Below are 26,280 nucleotides of genomic sequence, written 5' to 3'. Positions count from 1 at the left end.
AGGGACTGCAGTGACAAGCAAGAGTGTCTGTTCTTTGCTCTATGTATTCCCACAAAGGCAATTTGGTTAAGAGAACAAGCAGGTCATCCACACCTATGCTCCAGAAACCCCTGAGACAGTCCCAAGGGTGACAGCATCTGTGTGACACCACTGGGCATCCCTCTGTCCTGACTGCTGTCTCTGCTGCTGCTGAGAGCAGGAGCAAGAAGAATTTAGATCAACCTGCAGAGCAGGGAACCAGGAACATCCATTTTATTGACCATCTCGACAAACTCCAACGTAGGAAAAAATAAAAACCAGCTGGTGCAAAACTCTTCAAGGAGATACAGACTCTTGGAGTAAAACATCACCAGAGTCACCTGCTTGAGTAAGCAGAAGTGGAATGAAACCTTTGCATCACAGGCTACATGCACATACACCAAAGTAAAAATGCTCAGGCAGACGAGAATAAGGACAGCAGGCCTCAAAGAACACTTTTTAATTGCAAATTAGCAAAACAGGTCCCATTTTAGATGCAAGGCCTGAAATAATTAACACCTTCTTGTTTTTTAAATAACTAAGAAACTGGAAAGAATGCAGAAGCCATTAAAAAACTCATTTCCAATTTGGACAAGTTGGAGAGGAAAATTTGGTCCACATCTTTAGCTAAAGAGCTCAACACCAATGCCCCAAAATCTCCTTCATCCTCCCAGCCCATAAGAGAACCGACTTTGCCAAGGCTGTCCAAGGCAAGCTCATGGGAGGAGAGAGTCTGAGGCTGCTGGCAAGCCTCCCTGTGCCACCCTGTCCCTTTGGGAAGGCACCAGCAGGAGCCAAGGGCTGCCACACGAGGCTGTGGCTTTGCCGTGCTCTCTCTGGCAGGGTCGCTCCAGGAGAGCACTTGTGGTGCCCTGACAGAGCGCAGAGCACTGCCAAGTGCCAGCAGGAGCTGCCAGAGGAGCGGCTGCTCAACAGGAGTGACAGAGAGGCTGCAAGGGAGCAAGGCAGGAGGCACAGAGTCTGGCAGAGCCCTCACAGGCAGCTCGAGTTCACCACCTCCGACCGACGCTGGAGCCTTGGTACCATGGCTCCCCACCAGCTACGGAAGGAGTCTCTCCAACAAAAATGAGGAAAAAAGAAAACACAGTCCCCCCCACTGCCACCTCAGTTTGGAGTCCTTTTCTCCTTCAGCTGCTGCAGTACAGGAACCAAATGCTCCCCTGTGCTGCTGAAAGGACCTCTGAGGGCAGCAGACTGCAGGGTGCAGACATCAGCTCCCTGTGCAGGAAGGTTGGCATGGCACTTCCCAAGCCTGCTCACCAGAGAGGAAGTGGAGCACATCAGCAGGGAAGAAGGGAAGCAAAGGTCTCTGACGTGCCTCCCTCCTGTTTCCTCCCCCCTCACTGGCCCCAGCACCCACTGCACCCACAGGCCAGAGGGCTGTGCACGGGCCTTGCCTCTGGATCAAGCCTGCCCCAGAGGATGTGGCAGGAAAGGAGTGACATCGTCTTCCCTCCTGGTCCCACCTCACTGCCACAGCACCCCTCCATGCCTGCTGGGGATCCAGTTCCCTGCTCCCACTGGGCTGCTGGCCATGGAAGCAGGCTCATTCTGCACAGACACCAGTGGCCCAGTGCCTTTGGCTGAGTGGTTTGGGACACCTCTGTGCCCCTGTCCCTGGGGACTCAGAACACTGGGATCTTGTCCCTGCGCACCGTATCCAGGTCATCGTCCAGGGTCAGCAGGACCTGAGGAGGAAAGTGAAAGCCAGAGTCAGGTCTTGCTGGCCAGGGAGGTCTTCCTTTCAGATCTTCAGGCCCTGCCTTTTTGGGAGGTATTCACAAATCCATAAGTCATTGGTCACAGCAGCAGCCCCTCAGCTTCCCCACAACAGCTGTGTGACCCACAGCCCCAGAGGGAATTTGAGGCCAGAAGGCACTGGCAGAGAAATAAGACAAAGGAGAAAGCCTGATCCCACTGACAAGGAGCATCCCACTGTGAAGGATGTCAGGAGGTAGAGCCAAGCAGAGGAGTTGGGGCCCTTCTGTGGAGTTCTGGAACAGGCACAGCTCCATGTGGATAAAGAAGCAAGGTGAAAGGAGAGGGAGAGGCCATCCAGCAGAGTGGGAGGCTCAGCAGGACTCACCAGAAAGGAGAAGAACAAGGCAGCTGCGGAGAGGAAGTGCCAGACATCGTGGTCATCAAAGAATCCCAGCAGGATGCACGGCCGGTTCTTTTCCCGGGACTCTGCTGGAGTCTCCTAGGAGGGCAGGCAGAGGGTCAGGACCAGATATCCACCCCTACTGGACCCTTGCTGGCCACACCAGACCCTGTAGGGATCACCCTCTCTTAACCCAAGTAGGATCCTGGAAAAAGTTGCTGTGCTGGTCAGAAATGTGGCACAGGCAGTCCAGAAACAACACAATGTTATCCTTGGACTTCCAAGTGGATCTAGGACCACAACCCACATGCAAAGGGAACCCTCTGGTCTCCACCTCTGAGGTCCTGCATAGCACAAGCTGCACAGCCTCCACCAGACCACCCTGCAGCAAGCCCCTCATTTCCATGGAGATGGATGTGACATCCTGTTAAAAGGCACCCAGTCAGGATTTAATGGCTCCTAGGCCACCAAGAGCTCTAACAAACCCCAGGCAGGTTGAGCTGGTTGACTCCAGGTGGCCATCTGCTCCAGGGATGTCTTCCATCCCTGGAGGATGGAAGGGTTAGGATTTCCCAGTTTTCCTTCCAGATCCCAAGCTCCTCCCTTGTCCCCTAGGAAGGACCAGTCACCTCCAGATCACCTGGTTATAAACAGCCTCTACACAGCTACAGTCATTTTTGGCTCAGCACAGCTTCCCATGCTTCTTTCACAAATCTGCTACATGAGTTGAACCCTTTCAGCTCCCCATCAGCAGCCCAAGACTCTTCTCCAGAGTTGTTTTTGTGCAAAACAAGCACCAGGAAGGAAAGATGATGAGAAAAAGATGGACAGAAGAACAGTAAAAGGGAAATTTACCTCCCAGCTGCTGAGGGTCTGGAAGAAGAAGTAGAGGGCAGCTGCCCACACCACTGCTGTGGCCACGATGCAGAACATGGGGATGGGCAGGAGCCTCTCAGAGCTGCGGAGCTGCAGACAGGGACACACCCTGAGTTCTGTCCAGGGCACAGAGCCATGCACAGGGCTCACACACCTGTACTACCTGCATCTGGGAAGGGTTGCCCACCCCACAAAGACACAGCCCAGCCACCCCTGAAATGGCTCCACACCATCCTCCCCAACACCCTGTCCCAGCCAGAGCCCCACAAAGGTCCCTCCACACCCCTCTGCAGCACCACAGGAACCCAAAGTGCAGCCAGAAAAAAGGCCCATCCCTTCCCCTTTGGAGCCAGGAGCCCCAGGGACAGCTACAGCTGCCTCCCATTACCTTCATGATGATGTAGAAGGCCAGATAGAGCAGCAGGTTACAGATGAAGATTCCCAGTATGTAGGAGGCAAAGTCTCTGGGCCGATACACCAGCCCAAAGATAGCACTGAGGGAGAGGACAGAGGGGACATCAGGCAGCTTCCTTCACTGGGGACTGGGTACATCCCCAAAGTGACAGCCACACACTGCTCTACTCCCCACCAGGACTGCAGGACACAGCACCAGTGCCACAGCTTCCCAATTCCCTGGGGGAAATGCACTGTTTGCCTCTGCTCCCAGCCAAGGAAATTTAGCCATGGTCAGCTGCTGAAGCAACTGGAGACCCCAGAGGACAGGCAAGAGCCTGGACTGCTTCCACCCCACGGCCAAACACATCTCCCTCAGTAGGATCTGGCCCTAGACCTGTACATCTGGTAGAAGGCATGTCCCTGAGAAGCAGCTTCAGTGAAAAGCAAGAGCCTGGGGCAATGACTTGAGGTCTCATCTGAGAGCTGATCCCTCCCATGCAGTTACTGCTCAGCCAGGCTCTGTGACTGTGTCTGCCAGGTCTCCTGCACCTTGGCCGTGCCAGAGACCTCCCAGCTCTGTGGGAAGCACCACACAGCAGGACAGTACCTGCACAAGCTCCCTGAAACACGAGCCATGAGACACCCCCAGCTGAAATGCTCAGGGGATGCTCCATGTAGCTCTAGCGCTGCACTGCATCCCATGGATCTGCCAACCACCCTCAGATCAGCCTGCCTGCCAAAACATGTCAGGATTATTGCACAGACACTGCTGCATCTCCCCATCACTCCACGCCAGCTGTGTCCCAGTACCAAATCCTGCTGTCCACAAGCACCAACACCCCAGTACTTACAAGGACCAGTTCACCAGGTTCCCAACAATGAGCAGCACCATCCTGTCCTGGAGAAAAGACACTGATGAGCATATAAAGTGAAAAGAGTATGCAAAAAGGCCTTTGCCTCAGAAATTCAGGAGAGCATTATGTGAGGATTTGGAGTTCAGTTCCTGCAAACACACATGCATCTGGCTCTGTGGGAGCTTTTATCAGATGGAAACTGCTCTGACCCTCAAAAATTTTAAGAAAGTGTTGTAAGGAGACTAAACATCTAAAAAAGGACAAGCTCAGCACTTAAGGGATCAGCCTCAGGAGGTTCTGTGAATCCTTTGACTGCTTCTACTGTTCTTCTAGCTAGATTCCTTCCCTCCCACTGTTTTAAAAAGAATTACTGCAGAGAGCAAGGACGTGCTTGAAAGAGGTGGCAGGGGAAGCTCTGGACAGCATCCTGCACATATTCAGGGAGCCTTTTTTTCCTTGCCATCTCACCATTAGCTGGAGAAGCACTGTACAACAGGAGGCAGAAGGATTATATCTGTGGGGCATGTGCATTTATGCTTACAGCTGCTTTCCTGATGTAGCTGTTTCAGGCTGGCCAGGCTTACTTCATGCCTGAGTGGACCAAGTTTGCTTATTCAGACATGGGAGAATAAATAAAAAATTAAGAAGGCTTATGGATAAAAACTCCATGTGGCTTCAAGCCCTAATTAGCACTCTTTGCTAAAGAGAAAGCAATCAGTGGGACACAAGGTAACAGCCACCTTTTCTTAACTTTTTGCTATTTGCCCTGAGGTGCTGCAGAAATGGCAATTGCTTTTGCTTAAGCCACAGACCCAAAATAGCTGCAGCCTGCCCCAGAGAGGCTGCACTGCACAGAGCCTCCTACCTGCTCCTCTGAATGAATGCTCCCAGACAGCAAGTGCAAAGGCACATCCTGCCACACTTGTATCACCTTTGCTCTGACGTTTTATTCACCAAGGCTGAGATCAGGGGAGGCCTGGAGGCTGTTGGTAAACCACTCCAGCAGAGACCTACATTTACCCAACCATTTTGGGGGAAGGAGAACAAGGGGAGCAAGGACCATCACTTTTTCAAACAGCCCCCCCCACTCTTTGCTCTGCACATTGCCTAAGGAAGTGAGGAACTGCAGAGAGGTGCTGGGATGAGAAGTCACCTACCATGTACATTGGCCGACTGCACTGCTGGATACAGTCCGTGTACAGCACCATCACTGCTCGTCGAAATATGCCCATGTCTGTCAAAGGAAAGGGTAGAAAGCCAGGACAGCCAGCACACTGAGCTCTAAAATGCCTATGAGGAAGAAGCTGACACCCACCAGCTGACAACACACAGCCCAAGGTGTCAGCAGATTCATGTCCTGCCCTTTGGAAACACTCTGTGCTGAGCAGGAGGGCATCCAGCACAGGATGTAGATGGAAGTTGGCCAGAACAACAGGTTACAACAAAAGTAAATTTTAAAATCCTGTCTACACTAGCACTGCCCAGAAGTCACAGGGCCCTGCCTGTACGTGTAAAGAGGCTGGCTTGCAACCTCATATCTGGAAGAGAGGTGTGTGTATTAAGGGGAAAAGCTCCTTCCATGGAATAAGCTGCCAAAGCATGGAAACAGTAGAAAGAAGTCCCACAGGCTTTAGAGGGTCCTAGAGGGGCAGAGCACACTCAAGACACTCCTGCTCTCAAAATCATTGCAGAAGCTTCACTGCAGAGCCATCAGTGGCAGCGGTGATGGACCAACATGCATGAATACACATGCTCCCCTTTAGCCACAACACAGAGCTTGAAAAGGCTCCTGCACCAAGATCTGAGCTCTCCTGTGCTGGATCACTCCCCTCCTGCCAAGGAACAGGACTGGCAGCACTGCTGGCAAACTGGTTTCACTTCCCAAGAGCTGACCCCAGGTGGCACACGATCCTGCCTCCCCACATACATCCATGCAATCCCTGGCTGCTAAAGCTCAGCACCATCAGTCCAACAGGGAAAAAGGAAAGCTGTGGTTACCTGAGTCAGGGTCATCTGAGGCAGACAGGGACAGAAGAGGAAGAAGAAATAGGTTTAAGCAGAGCACAAGAGCCAGGCTCCCCAGCAGACCCTCTCCCCCGCATCCCATGACAGGGTGTACCACAGCACGAGGGAGAACTACAGCTCCTCAGAGCACACAGCTCCTGCTCATTCCCACTGGGAATCAGGAGCACAACGACTTCAGAGGCCAGGAAAGCATCAGATGGATGAGAGGACAGGGTAGCCCAGAAGAGGGGCCACAGGACTGTGCTGCACAGGCAGGGGAGGACAGGAGGCACCACACACGCAGCAGGAGATGGTTCAGTCACAGCACTCACCGATCTTGAAGCGTCCCATGTAGTAGATCTGGGTGCTGAGAGCCAGTGAGCCCAAAATGTGGATCAGTGAGAAAATAACCCAGAACCACATGTCATTTTTTCCAAACACCTGAAAGCAAAAACAATTTAAAAGTAACCTGAGCCCTCTCTCAGCAGGACAATCCTTTCCTGTGCTGTATCACCATGGGACATTAAACAACCTTACTGAACACAGAAAAAAACCCCTAAATCTTCCAACCAGGAAACAGATTTATAAATTCAAAATGAAGTCCAGAGAAGCAAGATTAGCTCAGCATCCTGGAGAGGAGACCATTTTTGCTGAATGCCCCTTTAGACAAGGCTGGATGGACAGCAGCTGGCCCAGGGAGCAGAAATACAGGGCCAAGCAAGCTCTCTCTGCTGAGCTGGGCAGCAGCTCTCTGGCCAGGAGGTGGATTTTTACAAAGGCAGATAGGGAACCAACCATTACTTTAACAACGGTACTGAAGTAGACCAAAAAGGACAGAACTGCTCTGCAGGCAATTGCTCCTATGGTGCATTTTCATTTTATTTAAGGACTGGAAGTAACCTGCAAGCACAGGTTAATGCAACATTAAAATCCTAATTTTTCATTCATACAATAAGGAGTCCAGAAACTCTGATCTGCCATCAGGCTGTGACCACTTCCCTACCCTGGGGCAAAGCATTCTCCTGAAATTTTCACTTTGTGTGGGCAGAGATAAAAACCCACACACCAAAAAGCAAGCAGAAAAGCCACCTCTCCATGAATGGAACAAGGGAGACATGCTGCTTTCAAGCTCCACTGAACAGCTTCAAAGCATCCCACAAAAGAAGACAGAGCAATCCATAATGAAGTCTCAGTGTTTTGAACCTTGTCAAGATCTACCACACCTATCAAGAGATTCTTGGGAAGTCTCAAGGTCACCAGCTCCTCCTGCATGCCTTATCCCACAGACAGTCTTGTAAACAGAGACCTCTGCATTATGTGGTAGTGAGGAGCTCACAGCCCACTGGGATCTAGCTGCTAGTTCAGAGCAAGAATTCCATAGATTTTGCCTGGTTACTGATGGATGAAAATGAGTCCTTCAAAAGAAAGAAGCAGAGACCTCCAAGGAAAAGCACAGCTTGAGGATCCTGGTGAGCCCAGCTCAGAGCAAACAGGCAAAGTCTCATAGCTTCTGCTCCAGTGCCCTTCCATGGGCAGGTACTCCAGGAATTTGCCTGGGAGCCCCCCATATATCATCCTAACCCTGCTCCTCTCCAGAAATAAGAAAATCAACTGCAGTAGCTGTGACAAACAACATGGAGTATTCCAAAGGCGAGAAACAGGCACAAGCAACTAGGTATAAGATACCTGTCTTGAAGCCCAGCCAGCCTCACCCCTCTTTCCTCAAATATGGATCATGCCCCAGGAAGACCATCTGTGCACTTGGACATGAACATCTGGGTGCATGAATTTCTCCTCTTGAGAAGGATGGCATGTGGTGGCCAAAGCCCAAAACAAGAGCCCACCAAGAGGAAACTGTTCTGCTCTTCTCCTGCCTGAAATCTCAGGGGAAGGAAGGAGGAAAGCCCAGCAGAACTGAGAATTCAAATGCTGACAGCTGCTTAACACACTCTTATCCTACTCTGCTGCTTTCCCCAGTCATTTTCACACCTCAGCCATGTTTCCCAGCCATGCCACCTCCTTCCCACAGAAGCAGTGGAGTAAGAGGGAGCCCTACCACTCCAAGGACAGCCAGGGAGATCACCACAGCAAACGAGGCGTAGGCGGAGTAGGCGCTGGCATTGATGTCTGGGTGCCGGGTCTGGTAGAGCTTGAGCATGCACAGCCCTGCAATCATGTACATGAAGGAGGTGTCTGTGGAGGGACAACAGAAACAGTGTGAACACCTATTGCCAGTGGCTCAGAAAGCTGCTCCAAGGGCACACAAAGCATCAGGGATCTGTGCCTGCCAGCCTCGGGTTTGGCCCTGCTGCTCCACTACACTGTACAGCATTTTGTACTTTGCCACCTTGCAGCAGCACATCTTCCGTGCTCTGGGGCAACAAAAACTAAAGGGGATCAGAAAATAAGCGCCCACAGGGCATCACAACCTCCTGACTGAGCTTTGAAACAGGCAGGCTCCAGGGAGACTTGAAAGGGTGGAGAGATGGGAAACGTCAGCAACTCAGCAAGAGATAGAACATGGCAAATCCTAGCTCCAGCTCAAAAGGAGCAAGTAAACTCAGCTTACCAAACTGGAAATTGGAGTAATTAGGGCAGACGTGGTAACAGGCACTGAGGACCCCTTCCATCATCAGAGCAATGCCCATAGCATAGAAGAGACCAAAATGCTTTGGGATCCCATAGTCCTGGAAGAGAGCAGAGCTGTATAGTGAGTGCCCTCAGTGTCGTGATCACAGGCAAGCTTCCATTCTCCATCACTTCATCCCTCCTAACTCCCACACAAGTTCTCCAGTCACCAGTGCAGCACAGTGTCCTGGGTGCAACCACAGGCTCTGGATTTAGATACATGGCATAGCCAGGTGAATCCACAGGCAGCAAACCTAAGCTAAATCATGCTGGAAGCTCTCATCTGAAGACCTCGTGTCTTGGTACTGACATCATGAAAATCTCTGTCCTGTACCTCATGCCATGCTACATCCTGTCCAAAACAGAGAGGACTGACCAGAATTGCTCTTGTGGTCAGTAGGGTCTTAGAAGCTCTTGAGCAGAGCCCATCAGCCAATGTGAGAAGGTATTTTCATCACAATTTGGCCACGATTTCACCTGAAAACCACAAGCAGCAGCCCCTTACAACTCCTATTGCCTTTACTTGATACCAAGCCCATGAGAAGAGAGTTGTCTGTCTCCAGAAACCACCAGCACCTCTGCCCACAGGGCTTCAGGTTTCTCCATTCTCTCCCACGAGAGACTACAGAAGTTCTGGCTACAAGAATCTCTGCTTCAGAGACTGAGGCAGCCAAATTTCTCTGAGTTTTCATAAGCAGCTCTTGTGTAAGACAAATCAAACTTCACTATAAAGAGAAGCATCTTGGGACACTCCTGCCGTCCCAGTTCCTCCACAGCAAGAGCTGCAGGAAAATCCAGAGCCATGGGAATTCTCCCTCTATTAATCTCCTTGTCTTCACAGGCCCAGGCTGGATCACCACCACAGCAGCATGGTCATACTGCAAGCAGTAAAGCACTGGGGTGTGCAGGAACACAAGCATCCCACCTAGACACTTCTGCACAGGAGGAAAAAAAAGAGGAGGATTCAACCCTCCAGTGAGGAAGACAAGTGGAAACCCATTGTGTATCACTCTGCTTTTTGAGTTGACTCCATGTTCCCTGTCTCCACTCAGCCCCAGTGCCTCCTACCAGGGTGTAGATATCCTTCATCTCCATGGCCCGGCGGTGGAGGATGTCCCTGCGCAACACGATGAGGAGGAACAGAAAGCCCAGCATCATGTGGCCCACGTTGCTGAGGATGTTGTTGAAGGCACTGCAGGAAAGAAGAAGGTTTAAGACAAAGACAGCACAGCAGCAGGAAGCTGAACCCTGGGTTGTGATAAGCTGAATCCATTCTTCTCCCCCCTCTACCACCTTCCACCTCAGCAGCTGCCGAACTGCAATCTAACACTCCTGATGACAATTTTAATTTGAATCGTTCACCTGTCCCAGTTCATTTAACGCTTCTGAGAGATTCCCAACTCTGGGCTTTCTTTGCACTCACACATTAATTTAGAGAAATGCTACACTGGAAGGACTGATCTGAACTTCGCAGAGCTGCTGCTCCTTGTATAAAAGTGTCCAACAGAGCACAGGAGCACCTCGTTGCTGTGCCAAGGATTTGTAAGGGGCACCCAGGTGCCACAAGTTCTAGGGTGAGTGTGTCTCACTGCAACAGAGCAGCACTGCTGAGCAAAACACAAAGACCAGAGTCTTAAACTCCAGTGGTCTTATCAACACTGCTACTGTGAGCCTGGCAAGCATAAAATCCTGACCTGGGCACAGCACAAACACTCAGGAGGCATGCGACAAATATGCAGTGAGGAAAAGGCTCACTCACCTCAGCACCCCAAGGGGATGAGCACACAGGAAGTTGTAATAGCAGATGTCCTGATTGCCAGTCACATTCACCACCTGGACAGAGAGCAGGTGGGAGGCCTGCCATTAGCAAATCCTCCCTGCTCTGGGGGGTTTGCCCCATGCAAACACGACAAACTAAGGTGTACCAGGACACAGCCTAGCTCTAGAGCCAGCACAGGGAGTACTGACATGTGCAAGCAAAGCTTTTAGGGTGGGACAAGATGTTGTCAAGGGCCACAGATCTGATAACAGTCTTCAGAGGAAACATTGTGCGCTCTCAACCCCCCCACTAATACACCTGCTTGCAGATATCTGCATAACAGCAGGATAGCAAAGGTTGGCAGAAGGCAGGAGAAATCACAGCAAACACTACTTGCTTTCAGCTGTCTCTTAGAGATAACATCAAATTCCTCCTGTCTCTAAAATGAAACAGGACCCAAATGAGACATCAGTTGATCAGGAAAACAGCAGCACTCCCACTTCCCAAGCAGAAACAGCGTAAGTGCAAGCCCAATGAGCCAAGCTCACTGTAACATCAACACAGTGCAGCGAGAGCAGCTAAGGTAAACACAGAGCAGAACTCCTGGGTGAGCCCAGTTCCACTGTGACCATCACCCTTGCCCAACACAACCCCAGGGCAAGTTTAAAGCAAGAGGGGGCAGCCATGGGGCCAAACGCACCGTCTGGTAGGTGATGACCAGCTGGATGACCGGCAGGGCATAGAACACCGCGATGGTGATGATGTTCCTGCAGAGGGAAGACAGCCCTGCACTTACACACACACCAAAACCAGGGGGGCACACCCTGAAGAAAGGCCCACAGTGCTCGTGGAGGAATGTGCACACCTCACTGCTCTGGGGTTACAATCTCATTGAGAGCCCCTGAAGCAGAGGAGCACACAGGAGGCAAACCAGAGGCAAATGCTAAGGGCACAGGAAAAGCCAGGATGTTGGCCACAAGCTCACGTGTCTGAGTGCCAGTTTCTCCCCCTTCCCATTGCTTCAGTGCACTGGTTGTTATCATGCTTAAAAGCAAATGATGCAAAACAGAATCCACTTCCAGGATCATGTGTGCACTGGTCCACAAATATCCTTACTTGAGGTATGTGGGATCTGCAGTTACTGATTGGAACAGGGTCAGAATGGGCAACAGGGTAGTTCAGAAGTGGTTCAGAAGAAAGGCATGTGGACAGACTCCACAACCAGAGACTCTGGGTTCAGAGTTTGGGTCTTACCAGTTTGCTTTCTCCTTACCAGAAATAGATTTTGTATTTTTTGCTGACAATTCTTCGGTCTTTCCTGGACAAATCTGAGAGATAGAGGAACACCTAAAACATTATCAGGTGGGGAAAGAGGGAAGAAAACACAAAAGAACAAATGTAGATTACAGATGCCAGTAGGAGATCTTGACATATTTGCAGCTTGGTGGTATTTGAACTGGTTTTACACAGTGAACTCACTGTGTCCCCTTGATTCTATGGGGGTGAGTTCTGCAAAATCCTCTGACCTCCAGGAATGGCTCCAACCACACAGAGCAGTGCAGGATGACAAAAGGAGGAGTTTGAGAACTGGTGCTTTAAAGCCCCTCTGTACATCCACACAGTAGTCACATTACTGTTGCAGATTATTTTCTCGCCATCTTCACACCTCCTTGAACTTTTCTGGGCATTTTCCTCCTTTCTCAATAGTCCCCAATACATTTTGATTTTCCATATTAAAGCACTCACTTCACCAGCACTCTTATCACAGTGGGAAAACTCCAATGACTGAAAAAATACTAAGAAGCACACTCAGCTGTACTGGATGAAATCCACTGTGAAAGGGAACAGGACTTTTGAGATTTCACTGATGTGACCAGTCCTGGTCATGGCCCAGAGGTGCCCATGGGTGAGCACCAGCCGTACCTTAGTGCGGATGATGTTCTTGTCACTCTCAATCTCCGGCATGGTGTCGAAGTCGCTCTCCTCCTCCACGGAGCTGTCAGTGTCCGAGCCAGCCGGGGCCCTGCGCTCCGGAGAGGACAGCTGCCGGGCACCGCTGGAGCTGGACTCGTCTGGGCCACAGCAGGGAGAAGGAGACACACAGGGTAAATGCTAAATGCCTCTGTGCAAGAATCCAGCTGTCCCAGATGCTTTGATGCTTTGACAAGTTGATGGGGTCAGTTCAGGGAAAAAAATTTCTCCATGATTGTCACAGACATATTTATGAAAAATCCTTTTGTTAGGATTTTTTCTCCTGAGAAGCTGAGAGGCCTCAGGAACGAAATGTAAACAATAATTATCTGCTGCTGTGGAATGCAACAGGTGCATCTTTGATTGGTCTCATGTGGTTATTTCTAATTAATGGCCAATCACAGTCCAGCTGTCTCGGACTCTCTGGTCAGTCACAAGATTTTATTATCCTTCCATTCCTTGCCTTTCCTTGCAAGCCTTCTGATGAAATCCTTTCTTCTATTCTTTTAGTATAGTTTTAATATAACATTTTCTTTTAATATAATCTATCATAAAATAATAAATCAGCCTTCTGAAACATGGAGTCAAGATTCTCATCTCTTCCCTCATCCTGGGACCCCTGTGAACATCCACCACATTTGGTGACCCCGAGTGAAGAAAAATTCCACATTGGGTGAACCCTGAGTGAGGAACATTGCCACACATGATCCCAAACCTTCCAGAAGTTTTAGGTGCTCAACTAAGAGCAGTTTGAAGGACCATTATCTTCCCCTCTCTGCAGCATTTTAGTTTTTACTCTGCTTTTATTCTATTACTTTTCATCTCTTAACATTTTCTATTCTCTACTAGCCCAGGCTCTGAAATCTGGAATTCTGGGAGAAGACAAATACCTCTGCAGAAAGAAGCAGACTGTTAGGGGTCAAAACCACACTCAGCTAGTTAACCTTCAGATTTTATGTAAGCTTTATATATATCTAAGCTTTTCTTAAAATACTGTAGAACAGAAGACAAAGAAGAAAGTCGATTTTTCAAAGCAAGCAGAGTACCAGCTTTATTCCCATTGCCTCCCTGGTACTGGTCACATAAAAGTTAGCAGGACCTGCCTGCACTTCCCACAGGCTGGGCAACTCCCAGCTCACTGCCCACATGGACATGGGCAGAACACAGGTTTCTGCCTCACTTCCCAAATGCTTTTAAAAGATTTCTTTGGAAAAAGGGGAAGGAGGGGTAAAGTGGTCATTGAACCCTCAAGAAGGTTCCTTCTCCTCTGCCTCCAGGGCATGATTCACCTGTTGGCAGCATGACATTATTTCTTCCCTAGTGAAACCCCTGGGGCCAAGAAACTCTGATTGTGTCTTGCTTTATGGCACACAACCCTTCAGCCTCCCAGGGACAAGCATGCTTTGGTTTAAAAGCAGGCTGTGAGCTAATAACAGCCTCCTAGAAGCTTGCTTGAGAGGGACCTTTTTCAGTCACTAATAAATGTCCTGTCTGAAGCAGCAGTGTCACTCACAGCTCTCAGGTGACTGTAGCTTTGTCTAAGACACATTTCCAATGAAATGTGTCTCTTAGGGCACCTCTTTCAAATTTGCCACTTTTACTATGCAGATGCTTTTCCCTAAAGTGCAACCTGATCCTCACTAACTGCAATTTGGTAGTTTGGATTTTGTTTTGTTTTTTAATAGTTGCAAGATGCTCCTTAAGTTAAACGACCCTAAAAGTGCCTTCCTCCACCCCAGGGAGAAGCCTCCCTGTGCCCCAATTCTGGAATATACTGTACCAATAGCACCGTAGCTGCTTCCCTCAGGAGTGCTGGCTGAGATGGGGTGTGAAGAAGTCATCATCCCAGATCCTGCAATGAAACAGACCCAGGAGGGACTGTTAGTTTCATGTCAGTGCTTCAAAACATCTCTGAGGTGAACACAAACAGCTTGAAGAGCTGGAGGGGCTTGGGAAAAGGAACATTTCTCTAAACAGATGGCAGCCTCCCTCTAGGGCATACTGTGCAAAAGGGAAACCCTTGTTTTGCAGTGTGAAGGAAACCCATTTCCTTCAGCCTCCCCACACAGGGTGCCAGTGAGACTGGCAGCAGGAGCCCCCTCCAGCACCCTGTACAGATCACACTGTGGGGATGCAAAACTCGGTAGAATTTAGAGCAAGTCTCATGATGTTCTTAACAGCCTTCTGAATTTCTAGTTCTTCTTTCCCCATCTCATGCAACTCTTCAAATCTCTTCAAATCCTGCTGCCTTCAGCTATCTCTGGAAGAGTCACAGACTTTGGCAGGACAGCTGCTACATAATTTTAACCAATCAAGGAGAAAGAAAAAAATGCTTTATGCAAAAAGTGGTAATGATCTCGTGCTGATGACAAGAAAGGCAAGCCTTTGAGGGCTAGGAACATCCTGCCTCCTGCACACATACATGAAGCAAGGAGGAGTGCTCTCCTGCCTCCACATTCCCTCTTTTTGCTTCCAGTGGTGGAGCTCAGAGCTGACCTACATGGCAGGAAACAAAGCCAGCTGAATCCCTTCACTGAGAGGTCAGTCACAAAAGGGAGGGAAGCAAGGCAGCAGGAACAGGACCATGTTTTCCAGTAGTGACAAACAGTGAGACAGGTTAAGTTGCTTTAAAGCTTCATCCCTGCAACAATCTCATGTGGTCAGTCAGCAGCACAGCAATGCAGAACATGGCACAGTATTTAAAGCCTTACTGCAGCCTGGCAATGGCCTGGCTTCCCAAGCTGCATCTCTGGCTTCCCAGTACCTGACTGGTCTCAAACTGACAGGCAGAGAGTGCTCTTTCCAACTGGAAATTCTGGGCATTTCTGTAACACCTTGCATAGGTTTTTATACCCTTTTCATCAGCCACAAACATAGAGAGATCTAAAACTTGTCCCTGACTGACCCCAGGTCAGTCATACACCCATCCATCCAAATGATATTTGATATTTCAAGTCCCAATTACTGCTTTTCTTTGGCATGTCTGCTATGCTTGTTGGGCTGGGGGCTAAGACTTGGTCTCAAATTTTGGCTCCTTTAGGCTCCTGCCCCATCCCTCTATCAGAGAAAACAAACAGCTCAGAGGAGCATCAGAAGGGAACATGGCATGGACTGAGCACCAGAGGGAGGGCTGTGGCACACTGCAGCCCCCAGGTGACAGCCCTTGAGCCCCGAGCTGAGATTGGCAGGATGTTGTAGGCTGAGGCACGAGCAAGATGCAGCTTCTACTCATCACCTCCAATCCAATCTCCCTCTCTCATGGAAGCTTCTCCTGTGGCTTTAGAAGTCATTTGGAAATCCAGATCACTGGGAAGAGGGCAAAAGCATTTCCCTGTGTTCACAGCAGCAAGGCACTCATTTGGAAATCCAGATCACTGGGAAGAAGGAAGTGCCTTCCTTATGTTCACAGCAGCAAGGCACAAGCACAATTCCTAGGCCTGTCTGTCCTGTTCCATGAGGATACTCCCTCCTAATTTTAGACCTGGCTTTATTCTCTCAAGTGACCTGTCAACCTTCTCTCCCAAGTTACCAAAGATTTAAATCTGGACAAAGCAGGCAAGCCAAGGAGAAAAGGCACTCTGCCCTGTCTCTAACAGCCACTTTGGACCCAGCTTACCCACTAATTTCCATCCCACTTCCCACTGGGAGAGTGAGTCAGCAAAGTAAATGTACCACACCAGGCGTGGTTCCTCCAGCTATTGCCTCCACCAAACAGTGAGGATGTGGAAGGGAAGGCGTGCCATGGGATTAAAAAAAAAAAAAGAAAAAAATGAACCACAGAGGCCAGATATAAGATGGCAGGACATTCCAAGACCAACGGCAAAGACACATTGCTGAGCACTTCTATCCAGTTCCTTGGTGGGGAAAAGGAAAAGGGAGCAATGAAGAAGGCAAGATCCAGGGGTACTTGGGAGGTAAAGAAATTCCAAAGGGTGGGAAGGGGATTAAAAAAAAAAAACAAACAGAGAAAGCCAGTGTGTCCACTGATCTGGAAGACAGGGAAGCTCCTAATTACCATTTTATAAGCATCAGTCAGACACACCCTGAAGAGACAACAGATGAAGAAACAGCGTGGGTAGGACCTGATTCCCCCCCAGAGGAAAGGACATGACTGCAACATTCAGTGCCAGGTATGTGAAAGTGGCAATGCATTACAAGGGAGAGGACAGGTAACAGAAGCAGTAAGTGCCTCTGGGAGGAAAGCTGTAAACTGTGAAGGAACTGTGCTCCTCCCTCCCTCCACAGGGATGCTGTTCACCAGTCCTCCCTGCTCAGCTACCCAGTTCTCTACTCTCCAGGTCCCTACTAAGTCCAGCATCTGTGCCCTGCAGCTTTTTGGGAACTTTCCAAACACCAGAATTTAACTTCCACCTCTCAGCAGGGCAGTTTAGAAGGCAACTTCTAAACACTCCCTGGAACTTCTGGTCTCACCTGGCTGAGACTGTGCCTCGTTGTCTTAGACAGTGACTCCTTGTCAGCACCCTGGAGCTCTTCCACAGCCTTAGACAGGTCCCTTCAGCTTACTCAAACTCCCCAATACACAGGCCTTTTCCATTGCTCCAGTGCCCTAAGACCTGCTCTTGTTTTACAGCAGGATCCATCCCAAATGATATAAAATTAGATTATATTTATGGACACTTTTACAGCTCCCTGTACATGCTGTGAAAAAAATCCCTTTCACATGTACTCCAAATACAGGGATACATGTGGATCTTAGTGGCTGACAAAACAAGTCTAAGAATTCAAATGTCCCCAGGTCCTCAGCAGAAATATTGAGCCAATTAATGCCAGTCAGAGTGAAGTTCCAGTGCTGATCCTTTAAACATAGCTCAGTTATACTACCATGCTTATCAGATGGGATGCAGCAGACCAAAGAGACTGAAAATGCTCACATCAAAAAAGGAATAACATCAAGAACCTCTCAATGCTGCCAAGACTATGTCCTCCCTTCCTCCAGGAGAGACGTACAAATGACCTCAGCACCAACGCTTTGAACTACTCTGCAGGCACTAAATATTTAATCAAAATGAAAAGACTCCCAGTGCCTCACCAGAAAGCAAGAATTCCCAGTGCCCCCCATCCACATGACAAAAACTTCCATCTTTCACTGGCAGCTTCTTAGATGCAGCTCTGTTTTTATACGGCAGAAGGCTGCAGCTTGTGGAAATGTGGGTGCAGCACAAAGTAAACTGAATCCAATGCCAACACAAATATCATATACACCACTACCTAACTCTGTTAGTCATTCATTCAGCCGGCTGTCTGCAACATCCAGTGAAAAACAATTTAACATTAAATTCAATTAAAAGACCCCATGCTTAAATCAGGCAGAGGAATTCTTAAAGCATAAGAGCTGACATACTCAAAAGTGCCTTGTTTAAATATCAGCAGACCTGGCATCAGGAACATCAGCCTGTAGCCAGGTCCAGGCAAGGCTTGGCCTTCCTCCACCCCTTTAAAGGCAGCTCCTAGGGACAGGAGTCAGGACCAGGTTCAGGGCAGCTGGCTTCAAAGGACTCTCTTGTGAGGGCAGAGAGGAAGCTCTAACTTCTTTCCTCAGCACCAGAGACTGTGTGAACTACCAGGGAAGACAGCTCCAGGACAGAAGGTACTGGACTGACAGCCTGTGCTGCTCACTCAAAGCTGTCACACGACAGAGAAGAGACCTTACCATGCTCAGAGCTCAATCTCCCAGCTGAAGCCTTCCTCTGAACCCTGCAAAGCAACAGACAGCACTCATGAGACAGCCAACAAATCTCAGCACCTGCCAGCCATGGCAGGATTATCTAGGACACCAACAGGTAAATATGGCACAAGCTCTAAAAAAACAAATAAAACCAACAAAAATAAGCACAAAAGAAACAAACACGCACAACAAAAAAAAAGAAAAATACTGTTTGGACTTGACACAACTCAGCCATGACTGCTTGCTGTTTGTCTCTCTAACTTCTAAAGCAACAGAGGGCTTTTTCACTCCCTCAGCTATTCACCTGAGGCAAGACAACCATTTCCATGACTTATCCCATCCTACACTGCTCAGTATGTTGGGAGAGACCCTCACACCATCTTTCCAAACCCATCTTCCCTGCTCAGGGGAACAAGCACGTATGAATCTACTGAAGTGGCAGCAGGATTAAGAGGCACTTACTAGCACAATGCTTAAGAAGCCCCTATCACCTCTGTCAATGCAGATGTCAAGCAGAAAGAAGATGGTAAAAAAAAACCCAAACAAACTAACAAAAGAAACCCCTACCAACATATTCCCACAACACAGAAAAATACCAGCAAATAAGAGCACACACTTAAGTAACTTCATTGAATTGCTCCAATGAAATGTGTTTTCATTGATGTGTCTTGAAGTTAAGTCATGCCCATGCAGACATTCTTCTCAACACAAGCCCAGACACCAAAGCCTGGGGCAGGGGAGGCAGGTAAGGAAGGAAACCAGCATTCTTGGGACTCCAAGGCCCAATTTGTGTCACTGCCACTTATTCCAGCTCTCAGTGCAGCATGGTCTCATACTCCATATCCCAGACTGGTCCCTTCACCATTCCCACCTGCTGCCCAGTGTCCTTACATAAGAAAACACAGGGTTGGGGCACTACAAGATTGGGAGGGCAGACCCCTAGATTTTCATCCTTCCCATGGTCCCCATAGCAGAGGAAGAAGTATTTTCTGCCTGATGCTCAGTAGGAGCCCACGGAGCAGTCATGGACTTCTTCAGCTGCTCTGCTTAGATGCTTACCACCCCACTCATCCCAAATTTTCTGTAGGGTGTGGTGTCCCTGATGACAAGAAACAGAAAGGCCGCTCTTTTATAGCCCCTTGACTCACCTAATGTAATGCACAAAAGCAACAACCACTGAGCCCAGGTAAAAGGAGAGGAAACTCAGGAAGCTGAAGAACATGGCCTGGACATAAACAGACTCTGAGGAAAGAGAAGGAAATCAGTCAGCTCACAGAGCAGGAACAGCACCTCTCAGGGCCAGCACTCTTCCCAATACCACCTTATAAAAATGCCCAGCCCCAAACAGCCCTTCCAAACCCATTTGCTTTCTTCAAAAGGAATTGACAGAACCTGTTTAGCATGACCTGTCCCCATTTCTTCATCCCCAGTGCTAGCTGGTGTGCCACACAGCCCCTCCTGGAAGGGAGCAGGCTCCAGGTGGTTTTGTCTCCTTTGCTGGTGCTGTCTGCACCATTCCTTCAGAGGCTGCTGGCCCAGTCATACCCCTGTATTCAGAAGTGCCAAGTTCCCCTGCAAAGTTGCACTGCTCTGCCCAAAGACACTGACTTTTAATGGAGGGCACAATTGTCACTTGAAGGTTCTTGGTCCGCTGCAGGTTCCAGGTACGGTTGACATTCCCTGTGAGGTGCAGCATACAGAAAATATAAAAACAATCAACATTAATGATTTCTGGCACTGATCTTGGTTGTCTGAACTTGCAAAAACAACAGGGTCTGGCTTTTCACTAAAATGTGGCGTGGTTTTGCTTTAAAATGTTCTCTGATCTATCAATATACAGCCTTTCCCAAATGTTTCCCCCTTCCTCCTTGTCCACAAACTTTTTTTCAGACCAGAAATCCCTGCTTGAGCCTTCCATATATTGCTTAATTCTGGCTGTCTTAATCCCAAAGGCATCTCAACTCCTATTCATTTAATCCCCAAAGGAGAGGTTCTCTCATTACAGGTAGTGGGAGGCCATTTTTGCCCTTGGCCAAATCCCTGTGAGTAAAACACTTCCATGCAGGATGCCACTCCAGGAACTCGCTCTGTTTCTGCAGGGCTTAGCACACCTGGCCAGTACAGCTCTGCTGACAGCATTAGGATGAGAGAATGACACTCCAAAGGACACAGTTCTTTTTTTGTGGGAAAATTGGGGCAGAAAGGTGGCAGGGGAGTAGTAAAAAGCTGTTGAGGGAGCCCAATATATCTGTTGGTTGCAGTCTTGCTTCTCCTACAGGGAGGAAGCTTTGAGGCTTTGAGAACAGGAATGTTCCCACTCCAGTTACAGCCACTGCATGAGTGGTGGAGACTTTGCTTTTACCACTGCCCAGCAAGTGGACAGTGTTTTCTGGTTGGAAAAGACACTAGAACAAGTCTTTTGTAAAACTGTTTTCCCAGAATTACCAATTTTTCCTGTTCCCCCAAGTTCAGAGCTGTCACAGATCCCAAGATAGCAGTTGGAGAAGATGCTCTCTGCAGGAACTGAGACTCCATGGAGCCAGGAGGATAATACAGCAGCAGGGAGCAGAGGTGAGAACCAAACAAAAGGCTGTAAGCAGCATTGCCAGTGTCTCCCAAGGCCCCAGTGGTGCTGCTGAAAAGCACATAACCCCAGCATGCCAGGCACTGTACTAGCCAGCCACCTCCTGCCACGTCAAGACTTTTAACCTGCCCAGCAATATCAAATTGATACTTCACTGTTCCTCACAACTACCTGGATAAGACAGACCTACATAAGCACCTGGTGGCATCCCACAGGAAGGTCCCAAAAGACACCCACTGCTCCATCACTCAGATGCAGCAATCAAATCCACCTCCCAGAACAACTCACCATGAATTGAAGAAGGCACAGAACCCCCACAGGCATAATCCTCTGGCTTGATGACGAACACAACGAAGAACTGCTCACCTGGGAAATCTTTTCTCTGCACAGAAGGATGGAAGAAGACAGAAAATCCATGAGACACAAAGCCTCTCCTCTCCAACAGGCCAGAGATCAGGTTTTAATTGCTACACAGGCAACAGAAAACACTGGGACACAAGTCAGCATCTCACCTGCACTGTTATGGCTGCCTGCTTTGTCATAGACTGATAAACTCCATTGAACTCCACATTATGGTCCAGATCATACACTGGGCACTAAAACAGACAAATCAGGGTTAAACCAGGGACAACATCCAAACCATTTTCAAAGGAAGCCAGCTGGAAAACACAGCACAGAACAGCAAAAAAAAAGGCCCCAGTTGGGTTATCCAAGGGAATAGAACCTCTTGCATCTCTCTCTGCTCCCATACTGCAGCCCCCTGCATTATTCAGGGAGATAGGAAAAGAGAGTAAGTATGGGGCCATTTCCCAGCTGCAAGCAACAGCCAACCTCCATGACAGGGAACACCCCAGGAAAGGGGGTGAAATATACACAAAGGAGCAAAACTCAAGGAAGAAAGGCACTGTGTGTCTGAAAATCTGAAGTTCCCCAAGCTCCCTTGAGCCAGGGGAGAGTCAAGGGAACAGCACTGTTCTCTCCCTGAGCCACCAACATTCCACCCAACACCCTCCATGGAGAGACAGACCCACATCTCAGAGGAGCAGGGAACCTCACAAGGGAGACATAAAGTCCCTCTGTGGAATGTGTTCCCTATGGATAGGCTAGAAAGGAACAGCTTGTTCACCTATTTACAACAAAAGTCTCTGTATGAGCTGCTTGAACTCAGCATCTCTCTCTTGGCCTCCTTCCCACAGAATTTTCATTCCTCTTTCAGGGGCTCCCTTCACCACCACCACCAGGGCAAAACCCTGCCTTGGGCTTTTCCCTCTGCAGGGCCCAGACCCCTCAGAACTGGACACAGCTCCAGCAGGCAGCTCCTCACCCTTCTCTGCTCAGACTTACCACAATATCCTGCACAGAGACAACTGAGCATGGGTAGGCTGCATCAGACACCACATTGATAATGACTGAATCGACATCCTGAGGAAATTTGTACAGAAAATACTGTGGAGAAAGCAGAGTACAAGAGACATGATCCAGAAAACACCTTTGGCAGTATCTTCAACAGTTTCCTAAGCTACCTGAACAGCCCTAGATGGGCTTTGGGGTTGGATGTGGATGGCTTTCATAAAAAATCAGATTCCAAATATTAGGACCTTATGCTACAGAAGAGCAGATTAAATATATACAGGCAACTGTCCCCCTTGCACAGTATGCTATTAGACACAAACATCCTCAATGTGCAAAATACAGCATTGATTCCTTCACATTTTTTCCACCTGATGAAGCTAAAGTGACTTCATCTTACACCCCATTCCATTCTACATTGATATGAGCAATTTCCAGATGTTTCCATACTGCTGGCTGTACTTTTATATAAGGAAAACATCATGGAGCTTTCTCAAATGGGTTGCCTCAAAGGCAGACCATGAACAGTATTAGGTCAAATGGCTAAAACTCTGTCAAGAGTTTAACAAATAAGTGACTGATATTAGCTGAGGGATTTGGGGTTGGTTGTTTGCTCTGATGGCAAAGCATAATGGGGGTTTCTCTTTGCACTTCAGCTTTGAAAACAATTCAGCTGTAACTCTAAAAAAATTTGTGAGACACTAATACCTGGCAATATTCCTACTTTTCCTGTGGGGGGAAGGCATGGCATCTCCTTCATTGAGCAGGCCCACAGGACAGTTTGTGGGGTTAGAAAAAGCTGTTTTTTTCAGATCTGGGCAAAAGATGTCCCAGACAATATCATTATTTGTATATTTGTTCAGTAAAAAGTTTGATGCACTGCTGGAGGAGTGGGGCTCCTGTGCCTGCCCCAGCAGGACGCCTGTTGCAAGGGCTCCCATCATCCCACTTGGAGGCCAGACCCTGATAGGCTCCAAACCACAGCTACCCCAAGGGGCTGATGGGCACCTCACACCCTCAAAGGGACACAGGCTGAGGAGTGCCACCAGCCACCTTCCTCCCTTCCATATGGTCACCAGGCAGCCATTGCTGCCACACTGGGAGCTACCACCACCCCTGCTCCAAAACCATCACCTGAGACATTCCCAATTGTAGAGCTCCCTTTCTGGCATATAAACTTTAGTGCTGAGCAAGCACTAAAGCACACCAGCTGTTTCCTGTTTCTCTTCCCCCATGCCAATCCCAGCCCCAAAGTGGGAGGGCAGGGAAAAGCAGGAAATCACCCAAGCCTTTTCCAAGTTGCCCATTTCTACTAAAGCATTTACTCCCAGCCCCCCTCCCAAGCAGCGTCCCTTCCCTGCTGAAGGAGTGCTGGCTCCAACCACAAGTCCCTACAAAGAGCAAACTCACCAAGCCAGTTTCCTTAGCAGAGCACGTTTTGTCTGCACCAAGAAAGGACAAGGGCAGACTGAGCTTCTTGGTTTCCCAGGGGCACTTTTCCCCCTTGGAAAGTTTTAGGGGCATGAGGGTCACCTTTTAGTCCATGAGGACTCTTCTATAATTTCCTCTAAGCCATGCTTGCACCAAGGTACAGAATTAACACAAGGGCATTGAGGCCAGCAGTTCCCTGCTGCACACACTGCAAGTGTTAAAAACATGTCCAGCCAACACTTCTCACCTATACAAGCATATCCAATTTCTGCTTCTGCCCTCAGGCACAAGCTGGGCTCCAGACAACATCTCCTTCAGTTGTTACGTCTTTTCACAACACCAATCTAGATTTTAAATAATCTTTATTTTCTTCCCCTTATAGACTGCTTAATACTTTGATTTACAAAAACCTCAGCATTATACCAATTAAGAAGCAGTCTTCTGCTCCATACACCTGGTTATTAATTAAAAGTCATAAATCTCATATTATTAATTGTGACAAAAAAATCAGACCACAGTCACAAAGTTAATTTCATATCCTAAACATTCTATATTCAAATCACAAAATCCTAAGTAATGAGTGCTTACAAAAATCACCATCATTCCCTATGCTTCCATAGTATAAAACACTGCATGAATCTGTAAACCAGATTAAGACATTTGTCAGCAAAAAGGATTAGCTCGGATGCCTGGTAATACAAAACCTAAAATTAAATGGTGTTATTAACAGTGAAAGCAACAACAAAAACAGAGTCCCAGAAGCCTGGGTAAATCACACACCCTCCTAGCTCTACAAGTTCCTATAGCTCTATAGTTACTGCCAACAGCATTTTCATTCAAGAGGGGATTTGTATCTGCAGGGCTCTAAGCAAAGCTGTTCAGCTGGAGGTGCTGCTTATATGTGCCTCCTTCTGAACTAACAGACATATTAATGCCTTAAGTTTTAGCTTTCATATTTTCTAGATTCTGTACTGTATTAGTATGTAACTCTGAACTTCATATAGAAAGATCAAAGATCACATCAACCACTTGGATGTGGTAAGACATACAAGCAATCTACACAGGATTCCTCCTTACCTGGGGCTGGGAAGGGCTGGCAGTGAAGTTAAAGGCTTTGTTGGTCCTAGAAAAGAAATGCCAGAATGCTGAAGTCTAAAACTTTTAGAGCTGGAACACACCCAAAGTACCCTGAGATTAAACAAAATAATTTTTTTTTCCCTAGGAAGGAAAAATAAGGGAAGAGTAGGCAGATGGACCAAGTCCCTTAAGTGATGTTCAAGTGACACATGAAGAAATTGCATTTGTATTCTCACATCCCAGCTTACTCAAGTTGGAAGTTCTCCAGCCTGGTGACTAGCAGCTCATATGCAATACTGAACGGTGCCATGGAAGCGACGTCCACAAATATGATCTGCTCAGAGGGTCTTGTTTCAGGTGTTGGCTCAGAGGGACAGAGGGTCCGACTCACTTCTTGGTAATTGTAGGTCCTCTGATAGCTACAGCAGCCAGGGAAAGGAGGGAAGAGAAGGTTGGATAGGAAAGAGAGAGAGAGCAGTTAAGAAGCTTTTCAGCACTATTAAGAATGGCACCATTTTGCCTCTGTTTGCATAACCGAAATTCTCATCTAAAAGGCCAGGAGCATTCACTCTTTTATTCAGCATTCAAGCTCCACCTCTGTTGCCTCTTGCAATCCGCCCAAGGGAATGGTCATCCTCAACATTTCACTTCCCTCGGGGATGCCCACGACAGCTGTGGATTTCTAACATCTGCCATTTAGTGGAGGCAAAGAGAGCACTGACAGCCACTGCTGTACCCATCACCTGCAACAGGCAAAACACTGCAGGATATCTGCTGCTGGCACCAGGATTCAGTCACAGGATGAAGCTTCACATCTGAAATGGACTAAGGTGCCTGAAAATTCTCTATTTGCAGCCCACTGAGCCCTGGGGCTAATGAAGATACAAAGCAGCATTGCTTTCATAAAGAAGCAGCCCCAAAACAACCATCCCCTAGAATATACTTAAATGTTCCTGAGGTGAGAAACAGAAGCTCTTTTTCCAGAAATGCACTGTTACACAGAAGCTACAGTACTCTTTCAAGAGCCTGTTCAAACCCTGTCCCAAACCAGGGCACAGGAACTACCTGCACACATGGCAGGAAACTGTGGAATGACAGCAACAATGTGTGGTAGATTCAGTGACTGGTGCCACAGGCAGATCCCTGCAGACAAGCCTCCTGCTGCTCAGTGCACATATCTGAGAAGCTAAGAGCCAAGAGCAGGCTGCCAAGTCAGAGGTGACCTATCAGATCCTGCTCTCCCTACACCCAGCTGGCATTGAGCAAGGACCAACCAAGCTCTGCAGTTCACACAGGTTACAAGATGCAGCATTGAGGGAGGCTGCTGATGAACACAGCTGGTAGAGGAGTGTGCAGAGAGAGGAGTGTGTCACAAAGAAGAGCCTCCAGTACTTACAGGCCTCGGAAGATGAGTGGGACCTGCCAGGAGAGCACTCCCTTCTGCTGGCGGACTACAAACAGGACGGGGTACTGGAGGTTCTCGGAGCTGCTGTTCACGTACACCCGCACTGCATCCACCTGTGG

The 26,280-nt window shown here is 48.5% G+C and overlaps 1 protein-coding gene across 1 annotated transcript; it reads right to left on the bottom strand.

Annotated features, from left to right (window-relative positions):
- Positions 1-463: 463 nt before the first annotated feature.
- SIDT1 (SID1 transmembrane family member 1) lies at positions 464-26,280 on the bottom strand. The gene is made up of 24 exons (XM_031056633.1): positions 26,153-26,280; positions 25,005-25,175; positions 24,757-24,802; positions 22,243-22,344; positions 21,411-21,494; positions 21,187-21,280; positions 19,923-19,994; positions 19,463-19,556; positions 18,300-18,343; positions 14,409-14,480; positions 12,581-12,729; positions 11,931-12,004; positions 11,358-11,424; positions 10,658-10,731; positions 9,967-10,090; positions 8,840-8,957; positions 8,327-8,463; positions 6,603-6,711; positions 5,424-5,500; positions 4,264-4,310; positions 3,405-3,510; positions 2,996-3,106; positions 2,126-2,239; positions 464-1,727 (listed from the first exon to the last, which is right to left on the bottom strand). Exons 2-24 carry the CDS (start codon positions 25,064-25,066, stop codon positions 1,665-1,667), a joined length of 2,040 nt encoding a protein of 679 aa, XP_030912493.1. The 5' UTR covers positions 25,067-25,175; positions 26,153-26,280; the 3' UTR covers positions 464-1,664.

The sequence above is a fragment of the Geospiza fortis genome, unplaced genomic scaffold, assembly GCF_000277835.1.
Source record: "Geospiza fortis unplaced genomic scaffold, GeoFor_1.0 scaffold1, whole genome shotgun sequence".
In the NCBI taxonomy this organism is placed as follows: domain Eukaryota; kingdom Metazoa; phylum Chordata; class Aves; order Passeriformes; family Thraupidae; genus Geospiza; species Geospiza fortis.
Note: the sequence above shows the minus strand (reverse complement) of the source record. Positions and strands in the feature narration are given on the sequence as shown.